This window comes from Neospora caninum, chromosome IX, assembly GCF_000208865.1.
Source record: "Neospora caninum Liverpool complete genome, chromosome IX".
NCBI classification, from domain to species: domain Eukaryota; phylum Apicomplexa; class Conoidasida; order Eucoccidiorida; family Sarcocystidae; genus Neospora; species Neospora caninum.
Genome location: NC_018390.1, coordinates 1,789,634 through 1,808,205, shown reverse-complemented (window position 1 = coordinate 1,808,205; position 18,572 = coordinate 1,789,634). Strand labels below are relative to the sequence as shown.

The window sequence follows — 18,572 nt, the reverse complement described above, 5'->3', positions numbered from 1 at the left end:
CGTGTTTCCCTCGGGAAGAGACCGCAGAAAAAGACGGGGCATGACGCCCCGCAGAGGTACTGACGGGAGTCAGCACGTTAAGGGGACACGCGTCCCGCGCCAAAGGACTGTTGACAGGTCCGTGTTGTCTGGCCTTTTTTGAGAACAGCATTCAAGGCACAACAAACAGACCTCTGGCTTCATCGGTGGAACAGCGGAACGACTCCCCCCTGAAGGTTCTGTCGACCGTCGGCTGACCGTCATAGACCTCCGGCGACGCCCGCCTCCCACCTGTTGCTTCTCGGGCCGCAAGTGCCTGCGTGAGGTGAAGGCGATGAAGACGAGAGAGGCTGCGTCCAGTTTTTGATTAGCTTCCGTTTGCACTGGGCGCGGCATTTATCCCAGCAAGTGTGGACGATCCAGCGCAGGCGAGGCTTGCGGTTCGAAGAACCCAGAGGGCCAGGGACATCTGTTACCCCACCGCCTCTGGTCTCCCCTTCCTTGTTTATGGGGGGGAGGAACAAAGCCGACGCTTTCGGATACGCGATTCGGGGGACAGCCCCGCCCAACTTCGCAGGGGGTTCGGTCTCTTGTCTGTACGTACACTGCGATATCTGCAGCTGGGTTCTCGCTCGACAGCGCCTGAGTAAGGCCGGGAGACACGGGGAAGCTTCCGGAGGTCTGCCCCCCCCCCCCCCTCCCGCCGGAGCGAACTCGTTGAAGAGAGGTGCTCGACAACGAGGGGCGCGACAGCGGAGAAGCAAAAGAGCAGCGAAAGGCACACTTTAGAGCGCCTGGACTGCCCAGTTGGACCGCCTTTTCTCTGCAGATCTCACGTGCAGAGGACTCCTTTGCGCCGTGCCTGTTGACGGGGGAGGCGGCGAGCAGGAGAGGGAGACACGAGACTTGCTCGGGAGGGGAAGACGCCGTCGACGAGGCAACATGGAGAGCCGCACGTCGTCTTCTGGAAGAAGTGGAGGGCGCGGGAACAGTCGCAATCGCGGTTACGTCATGTCAATTTCCTGTTTAACCTGGGCGAGCGACTCGCACGGCCTCTTTGATTATGAATCCCGCAATGTGTTCAAAAAGAACTTCAAAGTTCAGTGCCTGCGTAAGTCAGTAGGGGGAGATTTTGTCTTTTCGACGTTCGTCTCGTGTCTCCTCTGTCTCCTCTCTGTCCTTCGCGTTGTGTGCCTGATCTGCCGTGTTCCCATTATCGCCGCTGCCTCCCGCGGCCGTCTCCAGGTGAATGGAGAAACGAACTGGACCTTGGATGAGACGCTGTGTCAATCTCTGTGCATTCCTGCCGCGTTCTGACTTTCTCGCGAAGCGCGTTTTCGTACTGCATCGACGTCGGCCTCAAGTTTGTGTCAAATGCCTGCTTCAACACCCGTGCACCGACCGTGCGAGGTGCCAGAAAAACGCGAGTATCCGATGTCTCCGATGATTCCGCATCGTTCGGCAGGCCCCGAAAAACTAGAATTTCCAAATTAGTGGATTTCCGTCGACGCGGTCCCGCTTTCTCCACGTGCTCTTTCTCGCGTGTCCTTTGTTCTCAGAAGATTCCTACCGCGCCATCCGCATCAAGACCGATGTCTTGCTTCTCCCCGAGGAGGAGGCGATCCAGTTTCTGCATCAGCAGCGTGAGTTTCCCGCTTCCGACGTCCGGTCGCTCCTCAAGTTACAGTGGACGAATGGAGCGTACCACGTGATTCCTTCTCACTCCTCAGAAGTGTGTATCGACCCCGCGTCTCACGCGGGAGTTCATGGGGCAGCCTCGCACGCGCGCTCGAGCAACAGCTCGGGTGCTCTCCCTTCCCACGTCGCTGCGGGCCAATGCCCCGGCAGTCCCCTGAACCGCCCGACCGGCGGGCCCTCGCCTCGTGCGTCTTCGCAGGGACGCCACTCAGGCCCCGCGGCGACGCTGGCCTTCCCCTCGGTGTCCGTGCCGGACTCCGATCGCTCCCCTGGCGGAGAAGCGAATCTGCCGGCGGCGGACCGCTGTGACGCGCTTTCCCGTGGACAGTCTCTCTTCCCCCCTGAGAACGCGCACCACACGAGCCGGGGTGGGACTGCTGGAGGCGCAGGCGCTGCTCCGCTCCCGAACGCCTCCCACGTGGTGTCTCCGAATCCCTCTCCTCCCTCTTCGCTGGCGCCTGGCACAGGGACTGCCGAGCCGCCTGTCTCGTCGCTCGCCGGTTCAGGCAGCGGGAGACTTCCGGAGGCTGAGGAGCCAGCTTCCAGTCGCGCCCCGTCGGTCGACGACCCCGTGCAGGCTGGAAATGTCTCCAACGATGGCGGGAGCGTCTCGTCCGCGCGCGGGACGGGCTTTGAGGCGCGCGCGCCCGCAGACAGCGAGGCTCTGTCGCCTCGGCGGAACCCCCCATCGGGGACGGCGCCGCGTTTCGAAGGCGACACGGACAGTCAAAACCTGGAGCCTGCACACGGTCCAGCCCTTGTCTCTCTCGGCGGAACCCCCTCTTCGCCTGTGGACGAGGGCGAGAACGGCGCGGGTCTCCGCGCCAGCGGCTCGCCGAGGCATGCGAGTCCCCCACCCTCCGCTGGTTTCTCGGGGGGGCCCGTGGCCCCGGAGGCGGATCCGAGCCTGGCTGCAGTGACGGGGAGCGACGTCCCGCGCATCAGCGCAGAGAAGATCTGGCTTGTCGTGCGCAGTCTCCGAGAGAGAGGAGGCGTCACGTTGCGGGAGGGCGACGTGATGAAGCTCGGTCGGTTTCGCCTGAAAGTGAAGGAACTCGTGGCGAATTACCAACAAGCTGCGCGAGCTCAGGAACACCGTCTCCCGGCGGCAGACGCAGATGAGTGCGAGACTGTGGCGCCGGAACCTGAAAACCAAAACGCGGGTCACTCGGCCGCCAGCGGCGAGCCGGAGGCCCCGGTGCCTTCGCCTGGAGGACTGGGACTCGCCTACGACCAGGTGGAGCATGGCCCCGGCGGCGGGTCTTTGCAGTCACACAACGACTCGTCTAGCCCCCCGGAGATTCGAGTCCCCTACGCGTCTCCGCCCCTCGACCCCCTGTCCCTCCCTGGGGACCGCGTCTCCGTGCTGTCTGCCCCGTCCCCGACGTCCCCGGCAGCAACCGGAGACAGCGGAGACAGGGACCAAGAGAGCGGGAGCGAGGTGAGGGAAAGGGAGAGAGAAGAACGCCTCCGGGTCGAAGGCGCCCTCGACGCGGAGTTCCTCCCTCCCCAGTCACAGACGGGTCCGATGCCTCCAACGGCAGCCGCCACGGACGACGAAGATGTCTGCGGGATTGAGAGACCCAGACGAAATGAAGGCCCACGGCAGGCGTCCTCGTTCGCCCTCCCCGATGGATCCGTCCAGGATTCTCACTGCTCTTCACTCGCTCCACGTAGGTGCCCCCCCCCCCCCCCCCCAAAAAAGTCGAAAATCAGCCGGTGCCTCTGTCGAATCGGTCTGGAGAAAAAACGCAGCAACTGCAGGCGCGGGTTCCCAGTTTGTATTCAGGTGTCTGTACACACTCCTGGAAAGACAGGTGGTGACGTCCACTTGCATATTGTTGAACATCTGCGCATATGGATATGCCGTTAGACTCTCCGTTCGGCGTAGCTGCATATGCGAGGGGATCATTGCGTGCTCAACACATGCGGAGTTGGAATCGATCAAACTCGATGGGTGTATCACGAGTTGAACTCCGTGGCAGGACCGTAGCAGGGAGTAGCCAAGCGGCAACTTGGACGCGTGAACCAACTTGGACGCGTAACGGGATGAAGCAGTGCGCGACATCGACTGGAGAGGGGACAGAATCTCGCGTTCGGGTGCCTTCTTCGCCAGTTTTTTGACGCTGTGTAAAAACTGGACTATCTCCGGGGTGCTTTCTGTTTTTACCCGTGCAGCGGCGCCTCCGACCCCGCGGCAGTTCTCTGAGGGCCTCAGAAACAGCTATGGATGGTACGCCTTTTTTTTGAGATCGAATGTTCCGTCGCTTTCATTATATGTTTTCTCTTATCGAGGCGCTTCACGCGAAGCATCGACAGCCCTACTGTATATATATTTCTACGTAGATGCACGCAAGCACGTATGTAGGCATGTATGTGTTTGTCTGGGGCAGGGTCCGTGACATATTCGCTGCAGATGTTCCCGTTGCGTGGCGTGTGTCTCTTCCCGAGTTCGGCGCGGACAGAGCGTCCGGGTCGAGGAGAGGCGAGGACGGCGCGCCAAAGCGTAGGTCTTCGCCCAGCCGCCCAGGTGTCTGTGTGTGACAGTTTGGCTGTCTCCACGTGGATGCGGATGGGTGTCTTTTTCCTGTTGGCAAACATGCGAAGCGGTTGCGTTTGCTCCTTTTCTCTCCAGCTTCCCCCCTCAGCGGCCTGCGTGCCGGATTTGTCTGTGCGAAGCACCGGACGAAGACGACGCAGAAAGCAGAAACAATCCGCTCGTCGCGCCCTGTCGTTGCAAAGGTAAACTCGGGACCTCTGCGACGAACGAAAGTCGAACGCTCTAGGAGACCGATGCGCGCCTTTCCGCACGGAGCACATGCAAAAGGCATGTGGAGGCCGTCTGGTGCTTGGTGTGTGTTTTGACAGCCCTACACACTCACAAACATGTTTGGAGGAAACCTGCTCTAAAGGAGAGAACAGGCTATAGAGAATGCTTCTCGACAGATTTCTTGCGCCGCTGTTTTTTTCGCTTCGGCGTCGTTTAGACCTCTGTACTCAGACATGGCGTGTGAATCCAGATATCGAAACCAAGGGGCCGTGAAAACGCCCACGAGAGCTTTTACCGCACTCATTTCAATGTCAGTGTCAGTGCTATCGGCGGAGGGGGGGGGGGCGTTTAGTTACGGCATGTGTAGCTTCCTCTGTGCAGACTAGCCGGTAAAGCTTGTGAATGTGAAGTGCAACGGTGCATTTGCGTCGAAGAATACGGCTCTCCGAATGCGGATCTGGACGCAGGGAGCATGAAACATGTCCACCTCCAGTGCCTTCGGACGTGGATGGAGGGCCGACTGAACATACGCAGCGTAAGTTTGACGAGCCAGCTTTTGATTTTCGGCAGTGCTGAGAGAGCGCATCCCGCGAGAAGGATCCGACAAGACGCGGAGTCTCGGTGGCGCTGCCGCTAGCGTCGAATTGCCAGCAGAATTTTCCGTTTCAACTGAGAGAGAAAAACTCGGGGGAGTGCAAGGGCGCGAGTCAGAAACACTGGGGGAAGAAAACTGCGGTTTCAACAGCACAGGCTGACACGTCTTTCTCTGTATATATTGCCTGGCCTTGTAGACGTATATCGGATTGGTTCGTATGTAGAGAAAGACCTTAACGTTTTGCCTGTCGGTGGTGTAAGTGTGTATACATGTCTGTGTCTATGTCTATATACATATTGGCAACCGTTCATGTTTTATTCCCTCCATTCGTCGAGAGCAGTCGAGCCTTTTGTCTTGGGTCTGGATTCCCTTTTACAGGATGGAACAACGGTTGGATACTTTCTGCGTGCTCTAGATTGTAAGCCGCTGTTCACGTGCCGTCGCCTTCGCCCGAGACGCAGCTGCTTCACTGAAACGCAGACACGGCAAAAGAAAATGGTGCCATCGCAACAACGATTGCTATATCTATCCCTGTTCATCGTGGTTCTCGATTTATTCATCATTGCACGCCTCCAATTACCTGTTTTCTCCATATATACATATATGCAGAAGAGTTCGAGGTGGGGCTGTATTTCTCGAGTTTCTGTTATTTGGTGAATCCATGGGGATGAACCTTGGGTTGGTGTACACTGTACCCACCGTGTGCGCGTGTTTTGCCTTGACTCATATGTTGCAGGCGAGTTGTGCAAAGCTCCATATCCTGCCTTCGTCGACGGAGGACGCGGCAGGGTCATTGAGCTTTTTGAGATTCCGCGCCCTTCCTTCCCGTATATCATTCTAGGTAACTCCAATTATGCGGTCTTTAACCGCACACGCGCATGCATCCACATTCACATGTATCCATCTCACCGATCCTCGATCCAAGCATGTCTTCGAATTTCTGCTTCTCCCTGTCTATTTATCTATATCTATATCTACATACCTACCTATCTATCTATATTTGTAAGTACATAAATTTGTTTAGCAACGTCGGTGGGCTCTCTGCGTCTGCTGCCTGCGCGTTGGCGGTGTCACGCTCGGTTTCGTCAGTGTTCCAGCACTTCAGCGTTTTTTCGTTTGCATCGTTTCGGATCTCTTCCCCGTCGAGATCTGTGTTCTCATCGAGGCTGTCTCGCGCCACGCCGCGTTTCTCCTTCGGGTCGGATTTGTGGCCAGAGCCGCGGAGCTCTCATCCGTCTCCCTCGTCGCCGTCGCCCCCGGCGCTTCGGCGCGGGCTTCACGTGGTGTCTCTGGCGACGCGCCGCACTGCTCGCCTAGGCCGCGGCCACGAGTCCGACATTCGCTTGAGCGACATCAGCGTTTCTCGACTGCATGCGCTAATCAAATTCAGCCAGGTCAGCAAAACCAAGAGTCGGTGCACGCCCCTCCGATTTGCAGCTTCAAACGTGCATGCACGTTGACTCTTGCATCTCTACACATTTAGTGGTACAGATGCTGGCGTTGGGGGATGTGAATCCATCTGCTTTGTCTGGACCCGAGTGACAGGCGTGTCTGGGACTGGTTTCCCTCGGGAAGAACCCGAGGCGATCCGCGACAAAACCTCGATAGGGCGTATCGTCCTCTGTACCTCCACCCTGCACATGGCGGTTCCAGTGCCTTTGCACCGGTGAATTCGTCGAGGAATGGGGGCATCGGTGCCGAGCTGTGAAGCGCACGACTTGTGTCCTTCTTCTGGAGAACAGCTATTCGGAGACCGCAAGACAAAGCCACAGGCCTCGACGAGTGCGTCCGTTTTTTTCAGGGAGCGTTTTGGTTGGAGGATCAGCGGAGCAAGTTCGGAACTTTGGTGGAACTGAAGAGGCCCCTCAAACTCGAACGCGGCGGCACGGGAGTTGCTCTTCAGGTCCGCTGGCTTCCTTTCTGGAGAATTCAAAGTTCGAGCCTGTGTTGTTCTCATTCGTTTTCGTTTCCCTTGAGTCAGCTACTCTACAAAAATCGGTTTTCTAACTATTTCCGGGGCCCTAGCACGAACGCTCAGGCAACGCTCTCTGGACGTTTGCCGGCGCCGGCCGTGGACGCACTTTCGTCTGAACCTTTGTCTCGTTTCACGCTGAGCGTGTCCACTTGCGTGTGTACTTGAGCACCCCCCTGCATTGATATATATATATATATATGTAAATATATATATATATATATATATATTGCACATGAAACCTGTATATTGCACTTTTTCGTGTGTCCAGGTGTTCCCCGCCCCTCGGGCGTCCTTCCTTTTCGGATTCTTTGTTCATTTTGCTTCCTCGCGGCTGTATCTGCGCCCCCGCGCTTTGTTTCCTGCCTGTTGCCTGTTCGTTTCTTTTCTCTCCATGTACCCGTGTCACGTTGTCGCTGTTTCGCTGTCTCCTCTTCAGGTGGGCCGTACAGTCATCTCGATCGTCGTGAAGCGGCAATGGAGCTTCCCGCTCCCGGTATGCTTGAAGGGGGTTCGAGCCCCAGAGAGCGACATCACTGTCCTGGAGTGTCCCCAGCAGGCGAGCGCGTCGTCTGCCCCGGGCCACGGGCCGTCGATTCCTCCCGCCCTCACGAGTCCCCGCCACGCCAGCGGATACGCCGGACCGGCGACCGCAAGCCCCGAGGCTCCCGCGGGGGCCTCAAGGCCGTTCCCGGTTCTCCCCCAAATGCCGCAAGTGGCCCCGGCCCCACAGAGTTTGCCGTCGGGGCCGCTCGGTCCGTCGGTCCGTCCGCCGGGGCCTGCCGAGCTGCCTGGCGCTGCCTCGCAGAACGCGTCGCCCCAGAGCCGCCCCGAGGCCTTCGGGCCCTCGCAGGTCGTTGTGTCTCCTCGCTCGACGCTCGGGGGAGCGGCGAGGCGTGCCGAACGGCAGGACCTGTCCTTAGAGGCTCCCGGAGCTCAGGAGGCGGCGGCTGCGCCCGGTGGAGGTGAGGGCGTTGGCCAAGTCGACAGCGGCGCAGTCGGGGCGCACACGGGGACGGTCAGAGGCGCTGCGTGTCTCCCCCAGGAGAGGCAGGGAGGCGGCGCTGAGCCCCCCCGCGCGGGCGTCTCAGAGAGAGAAGAGGCGGGAGAGGGCGAAGGCGCACAGGGGCGAAGCAGGCAGGAAGCGGAGGGAGGTGGAGCCGCGGCGGGCGAGGCGAGTGTTGAACGGCGAGAGAGAGAGGAAAGAGTCGAGAACGAGATCGACCAAGCAGAAGGCAAAGAGGAAGGCAAGGAAGAGACAGCGAAGGCTGCGTCGGGGACAGTGAAGCGGGAAGACGAGGCGTGAGAAGGGCACAAATGGGCGTGGTTTGACGGCAGGAGCATCCGCCGCGAGAAACAGGGAACGAAGTCACGTCGGCGTGTTTCTGGCGGGAGAAAGCTGGTGCGGCACGAAGCGAAGGCCGAGATCGACGTCGTCCACATGTGTAAGAGAAGGAAAACAGGCGCCTGAGAGGAGAGGCGAAGGGAGTGGTTGGGGGGCGTCGCGGCTGCGGTGGGTCAGAGAAGCTGGCAGAGGAATGGAGAACGAGCAGTGACGGGATAGGGAACGGAGGGTAACAGAGCGGAGAAGGAAAGGGGGATAAGGAAGAAGATGGAGTCGGATTTCCAGCAGGCGAGAGAGACGCACGCACGCTCTCTCTGGAAATGGGAGTCTCAGGTTACGTTGTCAAATCCATCTCCGTCCACAGCGTTTTTCGTTTCAGGTGCAAAGCATATGGTGGCATAATCAGAACAGCCTCTTTGGTCGCTCATTTCGGCACACTTCTGTTCCAGGCAGGCACAATAGCTCTACAGCTGCCTTGTGTCAACATGACTCGTGCGAGGTTTGCTTCGATACAATACCGTTTTTGTGTAACCGTGCATTGGCCTCTCGCCTTCCTGCGAGGAACGTGTAAATTGAGAAACACAGATTTGCATGAATCCGTTTCTATGTTTGTATTTGCCTTTGTATAGTTCAGAGAACGTGAAAGCCCATGCGTGCTTTTTGGTTGCACGTTGGCTCACCTTTTATTCCATTCTGGTGAGGGACATTGTAAATCCGAAAGGGCCCTCCGTCCCCAGTTTGTCCAGTAAAACTCCGCGAGAAAAGCGGCATTTCGAGTTTCCCGTTCCGCCGGACGGCGAGTAGCGACTTCACAGCTCGTCACCAGGCAACGCAGCTTGCCGTCCCTCAGACGCCTGGAGGCCCCACAGTCTCTGTGTCTCGGTTTCGGTACACCCCGCGAAAAATCTTCGTTTTTCCCCTCTCGGTTCGAGAGACTAGGTCAACACGCTGGCGAAAACCGCTCTTGTTTGTTCATCCTCGGCCTCTCGGCTCTCAGCCTGTCTCTCCCTACCTTTGTGGTTCCTTGGTACCGCTGGCCGAAGGACACTCCCCGGTTCGTAGACGCATGCGGACACTGCCTCCTACACGGCGCCCCCCAGAATGATGCACAGCTTCTGATAACCTGGCAAAAAGAGAGTTACGGATGCCATGAATAGCCACTTCCTGCACCAAAAAAGCTATGACTACAAATCAGATACATTTCGTAGTTTCCATGGCTGTGTGGAATGAATATATATATATGCCTGAGTCGCTCAGAGGTGCCGGCCGACCGCCGCAAAGGAAAAACGAGAATATCTTTAGAGTGGGAGTTCCTTGGATTTCAAGGTTGCGGTGTGAAGTTGCCACGGGTTCCAGTAGAGCCGTTTGAGGCGGTAACCGTCACTCCCCACAGGCTGCTAAGGCGAGACAAGAGACCGGTGCATTCTCATCGACATTTGGAAAGTCGTCTCTGACACATGCACGCGAACACGCCTTGGCCACACCACAAACATTCGCATGTGTAGATGGATAAACATGCACACACACTATATATATATATATATATAGTCACCGAAACCATGCCGCGAAAAAAGTGCGCAAATTGAGCATCTGTAAATGCATCTCTAGACTCCGATACATGCATGGGTGTTGGAAGTTGTCTGCTTGCCCTCTTTCTTGTGTTTTCCTTTCGGTGCGGAGCGTTTTTTCGAGCGTCTCTGTCGGTCGCTGTGCGAGGCGCCAGGTTTATCGTCTCAGATTCTCTTGTATCCACGTGCCCAGAGTGCCCTGTCTCGCTGGGGTTCCGAAACGAAGCGCAGCTGAACGGGGTTGCTCCTCTCCAGCTGGGAGCCTTCGGGCGACTCTGGTGGGGGTGGCGTAGCGATACACGGCGGGTCCGCACTCGGTCGGCTCACCCGAGCCTGAGGGCGCTTTTCGGTCTCCACCCTTTCCTCTCCAGTCCACAGCTGCCTCGTGCATCTGCGGCCGATACAGAGATCGGGCCAGTCTGCTCTCTTCTCGGCCTCCGACGTCTCTGTGCGTCGACGGCGCAGCCGGTGCGCGCCTAGGGTCCGTCCCTCGGACTCCCGCCAGCGACGAAGCGAGGGAATACCCCGAAGGCGCGACGGAGACGGTCCCGACCGGGGGATTCTGCGCCACGAAACACGGGACGAAGGAAAGCGAAGGCCGTGCCGCGGGTCTGTGCAGGCTGCCGGGCGTGGACTGGACAGACGAGGACCGGACGTGAGGCGCGCCGCCTCGGATCCGGCCTCGTCGACCTTCGTCCTCACCCCCAAGGTTTCCCATCCCCGAGACCCGCTCCGCACGACTGCCGTCCTTGGACCATCCTCCCGACGCCCACGGGGACACAGGCCGTCCCACGGATCCGACAAACTGCGTGCTGGACGGCGCGCCGCCTGAAGGAGCGGTGTAGGAAGCGGACAAGACTTGTTGCTCCGCACCGCAAACGGGCCCCGGAGACAAGACGTGGCTGCTTGCCGAGAGCTGCCGCGTCGTCGGAGAGCAGGATCGCGGCGTCGGTCTCCCCACATGCACGGTTTGCGAAGTGGAAACGGAACTCCGGGACAACGAAGGCCTCGCCGCGGAAGGGACGAAGCTGCGTTCCGCGGGGGAGCGCGTGGAGGTCTCGACGCGACTCACGACGAAATGAGCTGTCGAGCTCTCTGGATCCTGGAGCTTCGCGGAGCCGGCGCGGTCCTTGCTGCCGCGGGCAGTCACCGCGCCTGGGCGGGCGGGCACCTGCAGAGTTCCACCGCGTCCAGAAGGGTGACACAACGAGAGCGACGCTGGCGAAGCGCTCTCGGCCTTTTCACGCGAACGGAGCAGGGAAGGCGTTCCAGTGAACCCGACCTCGCTCCGCGTTTCCCTTTCCTCTTTTTGGCCGTGACCGAGAGGCTTCGAGAGTCCCGCAAGAGACTGGTGACCAAGGGAGGAGAGAACGGGGGACCGCTGTTCGTGCATGTGGCGAATGCTTTCGCGCATCCCCCGGAGACGCTGGAGCACGGACGGTCGCAGCGTGACGCTCTCTTCCCTCTCTTTCTGGTCCCAGACCGCGGCGGGCGCCACAGACGACGCCCGTTTACGCTCTCGCTCTGGCTCCGCAGTTTTTCGGCCTTCTGCGTTCCCCGTCCGAGCCGCAGCGTCCCGAGTCCTCTCAGCTCCAGCCGGAAGCGCCGCGCTCTGGGAAGCCCCAGAGGACGACGGCGAAGCGGCGTGGGTGAAGAGCAAGGCGGAGGCCGAAGCTCGCGTGGATTGCGACAGGATGGTGGCGAGTTGTTCGTCGATCTGGAGCAACTGCTGCTCGAGGTCTCGCACGCGCATGCACTGGAGAGAAAACAAGTCGACGAGGTGGAGCCGCTCTTTCTCGCGTTGCTTGTCCAGAGTCAGGAGGCGAAGACGGTCCTTCTCAGCCAGGGCCAGTTCGCGTTGGAGCTTCTCGACTTGCTCCAGCGGCGCCGACGCGTCCACGCCTCCAGGGTAGGAAGGCGAAGAAGAGGCCAAGGAAGACGAGGACGCACAGACAGCGACACTCCGTTGCTGATCCTCCAACAGGCGAATCTTCTGCTGCTGACGTGTGAGCTCCTGGGTCGCGTCCTGAAGCTGGCGCCGGAGAGCCTCTGTTTCCCTCGCCTGCGGAGGGGTGTCTAGGTTTCTCTGCCGTTCGTCTTCGCTCTTTTGCGCGTGGGTCCGGAGCGCCTGCAGTTGAGCATGCAGCTGCGCGTTCTCTTCCTCTCTCTGGCGTAAGCGCGCCTCCTGTTGCTTGAGGTGATCAAGAAGATTCCGCATCTCCTCTTCTTTCTTCTTCATCGCTTGCCCTCGCAAAGCCTCCTCGAGCTCGACCTTCCTGGCCAACGCGCCGTAGGCCGCCGCCAGCGTCTGCGCATGCTGCCTCAGTTTCTCTTTCTCTGCGCTGTCGTCATGAGCCTCTCTCTTTTCCTGCGCCTTGCCCTCGGTCTCTTGACGCCGCTTAGCCCTCTCGGCCTCCACCCCCCTTCGCAGCCGCTCCTCTAGAGCTGCTCGCTCCTTTTCAAAGGCGTCCTCGAGCTCCCGCTTCCGCTGTTCGAGAGCCTGTTCCTTCCTCACGCGTTCTTCTTCCTTCTTCTCGCTCTCCTTCCTCAACGCATCTTTCTCCTCTGTTGTCCGAGCCAAGTCCGCCTTCAGGGACGCAATGGCTGTCCGCGCGCTCAAGCATTCCGCCTCGAGACGCTCCAGTGCTGTCTGGTCCTGAAAAAAGACAGGACGCCGGACACGTGCATGCAGATTGAGAATTCTTCGAGCGGCCTCCTCGCATCGCGAGAGATAACCACAGATGGCGGATAAACGGATGCAGAGGACAAACTGATGGGACGCCACCCAAAAAGCGACATCAAAAGCGCGAATCGAAAACGCGCAAGAAGAAACGCCGCAGGAAGTAACCGAGAGTCCCTTCCGCGTACCTCCCTTGCTTTCTCAGCAAGCGCCTCTAGTGTGCCAGCAGGCTCTACAGTCTTTCTGGCGCGACTCCAGTGCTCGTCTCCGCCGTCCTTCTCCCTCGCTCTCTTCTCTAGGACCGCCTCAGCCAGGTACGAGAAGTCGCGCATGGCGAGAGCTCTCTGGACGAAAGCCTCCGAACATCGAGGGTCCTCTATCTTTCCGCGTTCTTCCTCGCACCCTTCCGGCAGGATGGCCGCGTCCTTGGAGACTCCCGCCTCACTGGTGTCTTCTCCTTCCCTCGCCCTTTTCCTGTCGCCGTTCGGTCCTTCCTGCTCAGGGAGGCCGAGGCTGGAGTCGCCTTTTCGGGCGGCCTTCTCTCCCCGTTTCCCGAGTTTCTTTTTCTTGCTCAGTCTCTTGGACAAGCGGTGCTCAATTCGGACCATGTAGCCGCGCAGCTGGTCCACGACGGCCCGGAGTTCGTCCTCGTGAAGCTGGGGCTTCTCGTCTCCCCGCGCCTCGTCCTTCGTCAAGGCGAGGTTCTCAGGTCCGTCGCCTCCTTTCGTGTCCTCAGAACGCTGGAGAGAAGCGGGGCAACCCACAGACAGCACGGGCGCCGGAGACGGCGCCGATGCCGCACAGACAGGGGCTTCCCCCGAGAGCAAAGCGTGAGCAGGGAGTGGAGAAAAAGACGGCGGAAAGCACAAAGAGACGTCACTCGGGGCCGCTGCGGGGTCAGACAGCAGGGAAGGCCCGAAGGCGGGAGCGCAGCACGCAGCCTCACTGCGCTCTGGAGACAGAGAACAAGCGGCAGAAAAGGCAAAATCTTCTTTCCCTGCGTTTGAGGCGAGGACCAACTCTGTCGCCGGATGAGCCTCGTCGTCCGTGGTTTTCTGAGCACATCCGAATGTGTCCGGTTCAAGGATCTCCGCGGCGCGTCCCTCGGCCAGCTCTCCTGCGGTTTCGCCTTCGCACTCGACAGACAGAGACACGGAGAGCCCCTTGACGGGCACGCCACTCGGACCGTCGTCGATGCATGCGGCGCTCCCGGTGGTGGTTATGACATCTTCGTGGGTCTCCGGTGTGGATGGCGCACTTGCAGGGCGTTTTACTTCCTTGCCGGCATCTTCTTTTGGTTGCTCTTGAGGGCTAGACTCGAAGGCGCACGGGAGAGAAGGCCGGCTCCCAGGCGACGCCTCTGGGAGCGATGGAGAGGCCTCTGTGGAAGGCGACGCGCGTGAGCTCTGCGGGGCATGGTTTCTCGTCTGCTGGTCCCCGAGTCGCTCAAGGGAATCGCTACGTTGTTTGGAGACAAGAGGAGCCTGATGCGTCTCGTCGACCGCCTTTCTTGCGCTCGCCGCTTCCTGCGCGCTCTCTGAAAGGCTCGTTGCGTTGATGTGATCCCCTGTCAGCCTCGCCGCTGGAGCCGCCAACTGCGAACGTGCGACATCTTCACTCGCGGTCTCCTTTAGAGTTCCTGTCTCCCGTCCTGCTTGGTTCGCTTCTTGCTCCTCTGTGCCGCAGCCTTTATCACACGAGCCGTTGCGCGCGGCGCGCTGTTCTTCGCGTTGACGCGCCAATGCTCTCTGCTGGTGCTTCATCTGGCGACGCTGAAGAAGCAGCTGGGCCTGATTCATTAAGAAGTTCATTCTTTGGATTGAAGACGTCAGCGTGGTCTTTCGCGAGTGGCTGTCTGAACGCAGCGTGCCTGCGCTGCCGCAGTAGCTATTCGTTTCTCCGTCTCCGTCGCTCGACCAAGCTTCGCGCATGTCGCCATTCTGTCTGCGGTGGAAAGTCGACTGCAGAGTCGCTGCACACCCTTCGCCGTCTGCATTGCCTCCGCCCCGCCCTCGGGCGTGCGTGTGAAGACGCACGGGCGGTTGGTCAGGCGCGGCTTCTCGCCTGCCGCTGGCCTCGAGATCTTCTTCCGACTCACAGTCCTGTCTCCGCCCGCGGCCTCCCTCCCGGACAGATACACTGTCATCCGGAGAGATATCCTCGACCTCGCCTTCCCGCACCCCATCGTCTATCGACACGCTCGCTGGAGGGCGAAAATGTGTTCCTTTCACGTGTGCGAAGGACTGGTGTAGGCGCATCGTTTGGAGAGACGACAGACCTTTCTCTCCGCAGCTGGTCGCCAGAAACGCGGGTTTTCGCTGCGCAGTCTCGGCGTAGATGCGCGAAGACAAAGGCAACCCTGAAGAGTCCCTTGCCATTCGAGTCCTTCTCGCCGCCTCGCCCGCCAGAAACAGATAGCGGTCAACGCCCGCATCGGACTGCGCGGACGAGATCTTTCCGAGGCCGCCGCCTTCTCTTCCGCATTTCAAGGAAACCTCCCGCGACAAGATCTTGTCTCCGTTCCCGCGCGCTTTCTCTCCAGTCGGTCGATCGGCACTGGCGACCAAGCGGGTAGACGGCGCAGAGACCGGGCGGCACGCCATCACGAGTCCGTGCTGGACAGAGAAGCCTTCTGATCCATTCCTGTCTTGATCGCCTTCGCTCAAACGAAGGCCCGCAGCGCCCACGAGTCCCTGCGACGCCTCTGGCGCAGACGTGTCCTCCGGCTTCGGGCCGGACGTCTCCGGAGTCTCCGTTTGTCCCTCGCCGGCCCCGGCCTCGGGCCCCACTCGAGCCGGAACTACGGGCGCGGAGACGACGGAACCGGGCGCCGCGCAGTCCGGGGGCACCGCAGAAGGCGCGGACTGCACGAGCGACTGGAAGAGGGGGGAGGCAGCCGTTAGAGCGCCGCATGCGCGCGGCAGGCAGGCCACGGAGCGCGGGGCAGTAGGGCGGTCGGCTGACCTGGAAGGCCCCTGGACGACGGAGGCGCACGCGCGACGCCCTGGCTGTCGCTCTCGGCCGAGGAGCGGGCTGCGCTCGGAGGCGAGCGCCTTGTGTGTCGCAGCCATCTTCAGCTGGTCGGCGAGGGCGACGGAGCGGGAGCCTGAGCGCGAGAGAGAAGCCTGCAAGGCCGGAGAACGCCCGCCGCAAGCAGCGGCGCTAAAGAGCATCCGCTGCTGAGCGTGCAGGTGGTAAAGCTGGTCTTGCTGCGTGGGCGGCGCCGTGAGGAGGGTCAGGAGTTTGAGAGAAAACAGAATGATGTTGCAGCGGTTCGCCCCTCGCGTCGAGTTGTGGAGCGCCGCGCGGTAGTCGCTCGCGAGTCTTTCAAGGGAGAAGGAAGGAGAAAGCAGAAACGAAGAAGAGGGGGAAAACGGAGCAGGAGGTGGAAGCGTGAGCCGGTACTTTGCTTCGGTGGGGCCCAAATCCAACTCAGACAGAGGCAGCTGGAGAACCGAGAGGGGCGCGCGAGTCAGGGACGACGGCGAGATAAAAGGTTGGTCGTCTGAAGGAACTGGGATCTCGTCCACAGACCGGTGAAAGTGAAGCAAAAGGACCTGAGCGCAGACGCAGTTCCCAGTCAGGACAAAAACAACACACATGCGGGACACAGAGAAGGATGCATTTGGCGCCGAGAGAGCACGGGAGCTGAAAGAGCGGAAAAGTGAGCTGGAAGCGCGCAGCGAATCGGCAGGAGGGAAAGGCATACACGAGAGGGCATAGGAAGGACAGCGAGAGCAAGGAGAGAACAACGGTAAAGGCGATTAACGTTTAAGGGCCCGAAAGCAGAGCGAACCAATCTTCCGCTCTATAGACCCTTGGAAAGGAAAAGGCGTGTCGGTCTGTTCACCACCTCTCTCCCTTCGTTCTTCTTGGGTATTCTTTCCTTTGTGCTCTCCCCCTCTTTCGAGGCGCGATTTTTCCCCTTCTCGGACCGCTGTCTGTGCCTAACGGTGCATCCCTTTTTTCCATTCCATGTCGAGCATGGCAGCGGCTCGAGGGCCCACGCCCGGTGACGTCTCTCGACTCACCTCGATTTCCTCATTCCTTTCCTCCGGTTTTTCCTGCTGCAGTCTTCGGGCGTGGACGAGAACTTCTTCCAACACCAGAGGGCCCCACCCCCGCTTCTGCAGGACGATCTCCTCGCGCAACTTGGGAGACGTCCCCTGTTCTTCGCGCTCCTCTGTCTCTTCCGCACTCACGCGCAGACGAACAATCGTGCAGAGCATCGCGGGCGCCCCCTGGAAGGAGAGGTCGCCCCTCCATCGTGCTGGCCCGGTAATCACGATGCGAACAGCGTAGGTGTTGCCGTCCTCTTCGTCCGACTCCGGGGCGTCTGTCGCTCTCTGGGAACTGGCAATAGCGGCGACGCGGCCGGAGGAATCACCTTCTCGAGCGGAAGCGACATGTCGTGAAGGCAGGGCGACGCAAGGGGAGACACCAGGTGTGTTTTTGGACAGTTCAGGACCGTCGCCGGAGGGCTGTTGGAGCTTGTCGGCCTCCCTTTGTTCTGTCGGGAGAGATGCATATGCAGGCGAGGGAGACCCCGAAGGCGCCGAGCTCTCTTCGGCTTCTGGATCCTCGACAGAGGCGAACTTGGGCGTCTCCACGGGTCGGGTTTCCGAGGGCGGCTCGTCAGAACGAGAGAGAGGCGGCTGGTTGGCACTGCATGCGTGGAACGGAGAAAGAATAAGCTGGTACTCCTCGTCGTCAATCATCACTTCTTCTTCTTCACTACTTGCATAGGGCTCGGAAATTTGGACGCTCGCTGCCGAAGTCACAGCAGCCGCCACCGCCATATCTTGGTGGAATCTCTCGGCAGGTGAGACTCCATTAAGCACGTGGAGAGAACGAGAGGATAGCCCTCCAAATTCTTCCGGAATGCAATCCATGCCGCTTTCTATATGGAAGAGCGAGAGAAGCGTCCACGGGGAAGAAGAGATCGAGAGAGAGATGCCCAATCCCCTCCCGAAAACCCGGAAAAATACCTTGGAAACTAGAGCCGACTGCTAAACCCAAGTCGGCGACGGGGAACACCCATACCTTTACATTCAGACATCTAAAAGAACACAAACACTGAAAGATCGTTTCTCCTCGTACAGAAGCCGAAGACACGCGAAACGTGGCCGAGTTCTCACAACGGGAGACGGAGGGGACAGGGCGTCACCGAAGCAAGTCACGGGTGCTGGCTAGTTACAAGCAATCTTTTCTTCATGTGACCGACAACACCTCCACATGCGTGAATGTGTTGTCATACGTAGATACAGATAGACAGATACAGATATGTATTGAGTCGGTTATCTTGCAAAAGATGGCAAATTCGAGGTTGAGGGCTGAAGAATACCGACGGAGAAAAGGGAGGAAAAGGCACCGGCTTCAGGCCCATTCGTTAAATATGCACCAGCGGAGTCTCTTTGCAACACCAGAGAAGTATTCCAGCGCGGAGTGTGCTGTGAAGGGGTATCGAGACGCAGGCCAGCAAAACGGGTAGGCGGAAACTGGTGAGGAAGGACGGCATCGGAAGACGCTTCGCAGAATGTTGAAAAAAGCATAAACAGATTAGTTACACCACGTGTCATGTGTTGATTTCCCTATCGCAAAAAGACCCAAAACAGGTGACCCTCCAAGCTATGAGGGGGTCTAACGCTTTTCAAAACTTTGGCTGCAGTGAATTCTGAAGGAATCGGGTCCCCAGACATGTAGATCTATCTGCGGTTTAACGAAGACTTGGTTTCAGGTGGTGCCTCTCCGACTTTTGAAGACCCAGCACCAGAAACGCAGACATTTCTTGAAAAAAGCAAGGGCTTTTCTTGGGGCTTGGACCAGTCTTTTTTCGGCAGTGAACATGGACTGTAGTGGGGCTACGACAGCTCACATGCGCATATTGAAGCGTTCAGAACCGAGCTGGGCCCACAGACTCAGAATAGTGACCTTGAGTAAGGAATTGCCCCGACGATGAAACCTC

General features: G+C 59.2%; 2 protein-coding genes across 2 annotated transcripts; one reads left to right on the top strand and one right to left on the bottom strand.

Moving 5' to 3' along the window:
* Nucleotides 1-990: 990 nt before the first annotated feature.
* Nucleotides 991-8,320, top strand: NCLIV_040640 (forkhead-associated domain-containing protein, related; the record flags this gene model as incomplete). The annotated part of the gene is made up of 10 exons (XM_003880974.1): nucleotides 991-1,090; nucleotides 1,539-3,350; nucleotides 3,856-3,910; nucleotides 4,313-4,419; nucleotides 4,882-4,982; nucleotides 5,421-5,460; nucleotides 5,779-5,883; nucleotides 6,258-6,436; nucleotides 6,844-6,945; nucleotides 7,454-8,320. The coding sequence occupies 10 exons, from the start codon at nucleotides 991-993 to the stop codon at nucleotides 8,318-8,320; spliced, it is 3,468 nt and encodes a 1,155-aa protein (XP_003881023.1).
* Nucleotides 8,321-10,084: 1,764 nt separating this feature from the next.
* On the bottom strand, nucleotides 10,085-17,499 carry NCLIV_040630 (conserved hypothetical protein; the record flags this gene model as incomplete). The annotated part of the gene is made up of 3 exons (XM_003880973.1): nucleotides 10,085-12,583; nucleotides 12,796-16,164; nucleotides 16,639-17,499. The coding sequence occupies 3 exons, from the start codon at nucleotides 17,497-17,499 to the stop codon at nucleotides 10,085-10,087; spliced, it is 6,729 nt and encodes a 2,242-aa protein (XP_003881022.1).
* Nucleotides 17,500-18,572: the final 1,073 nt, after the last annotated feature.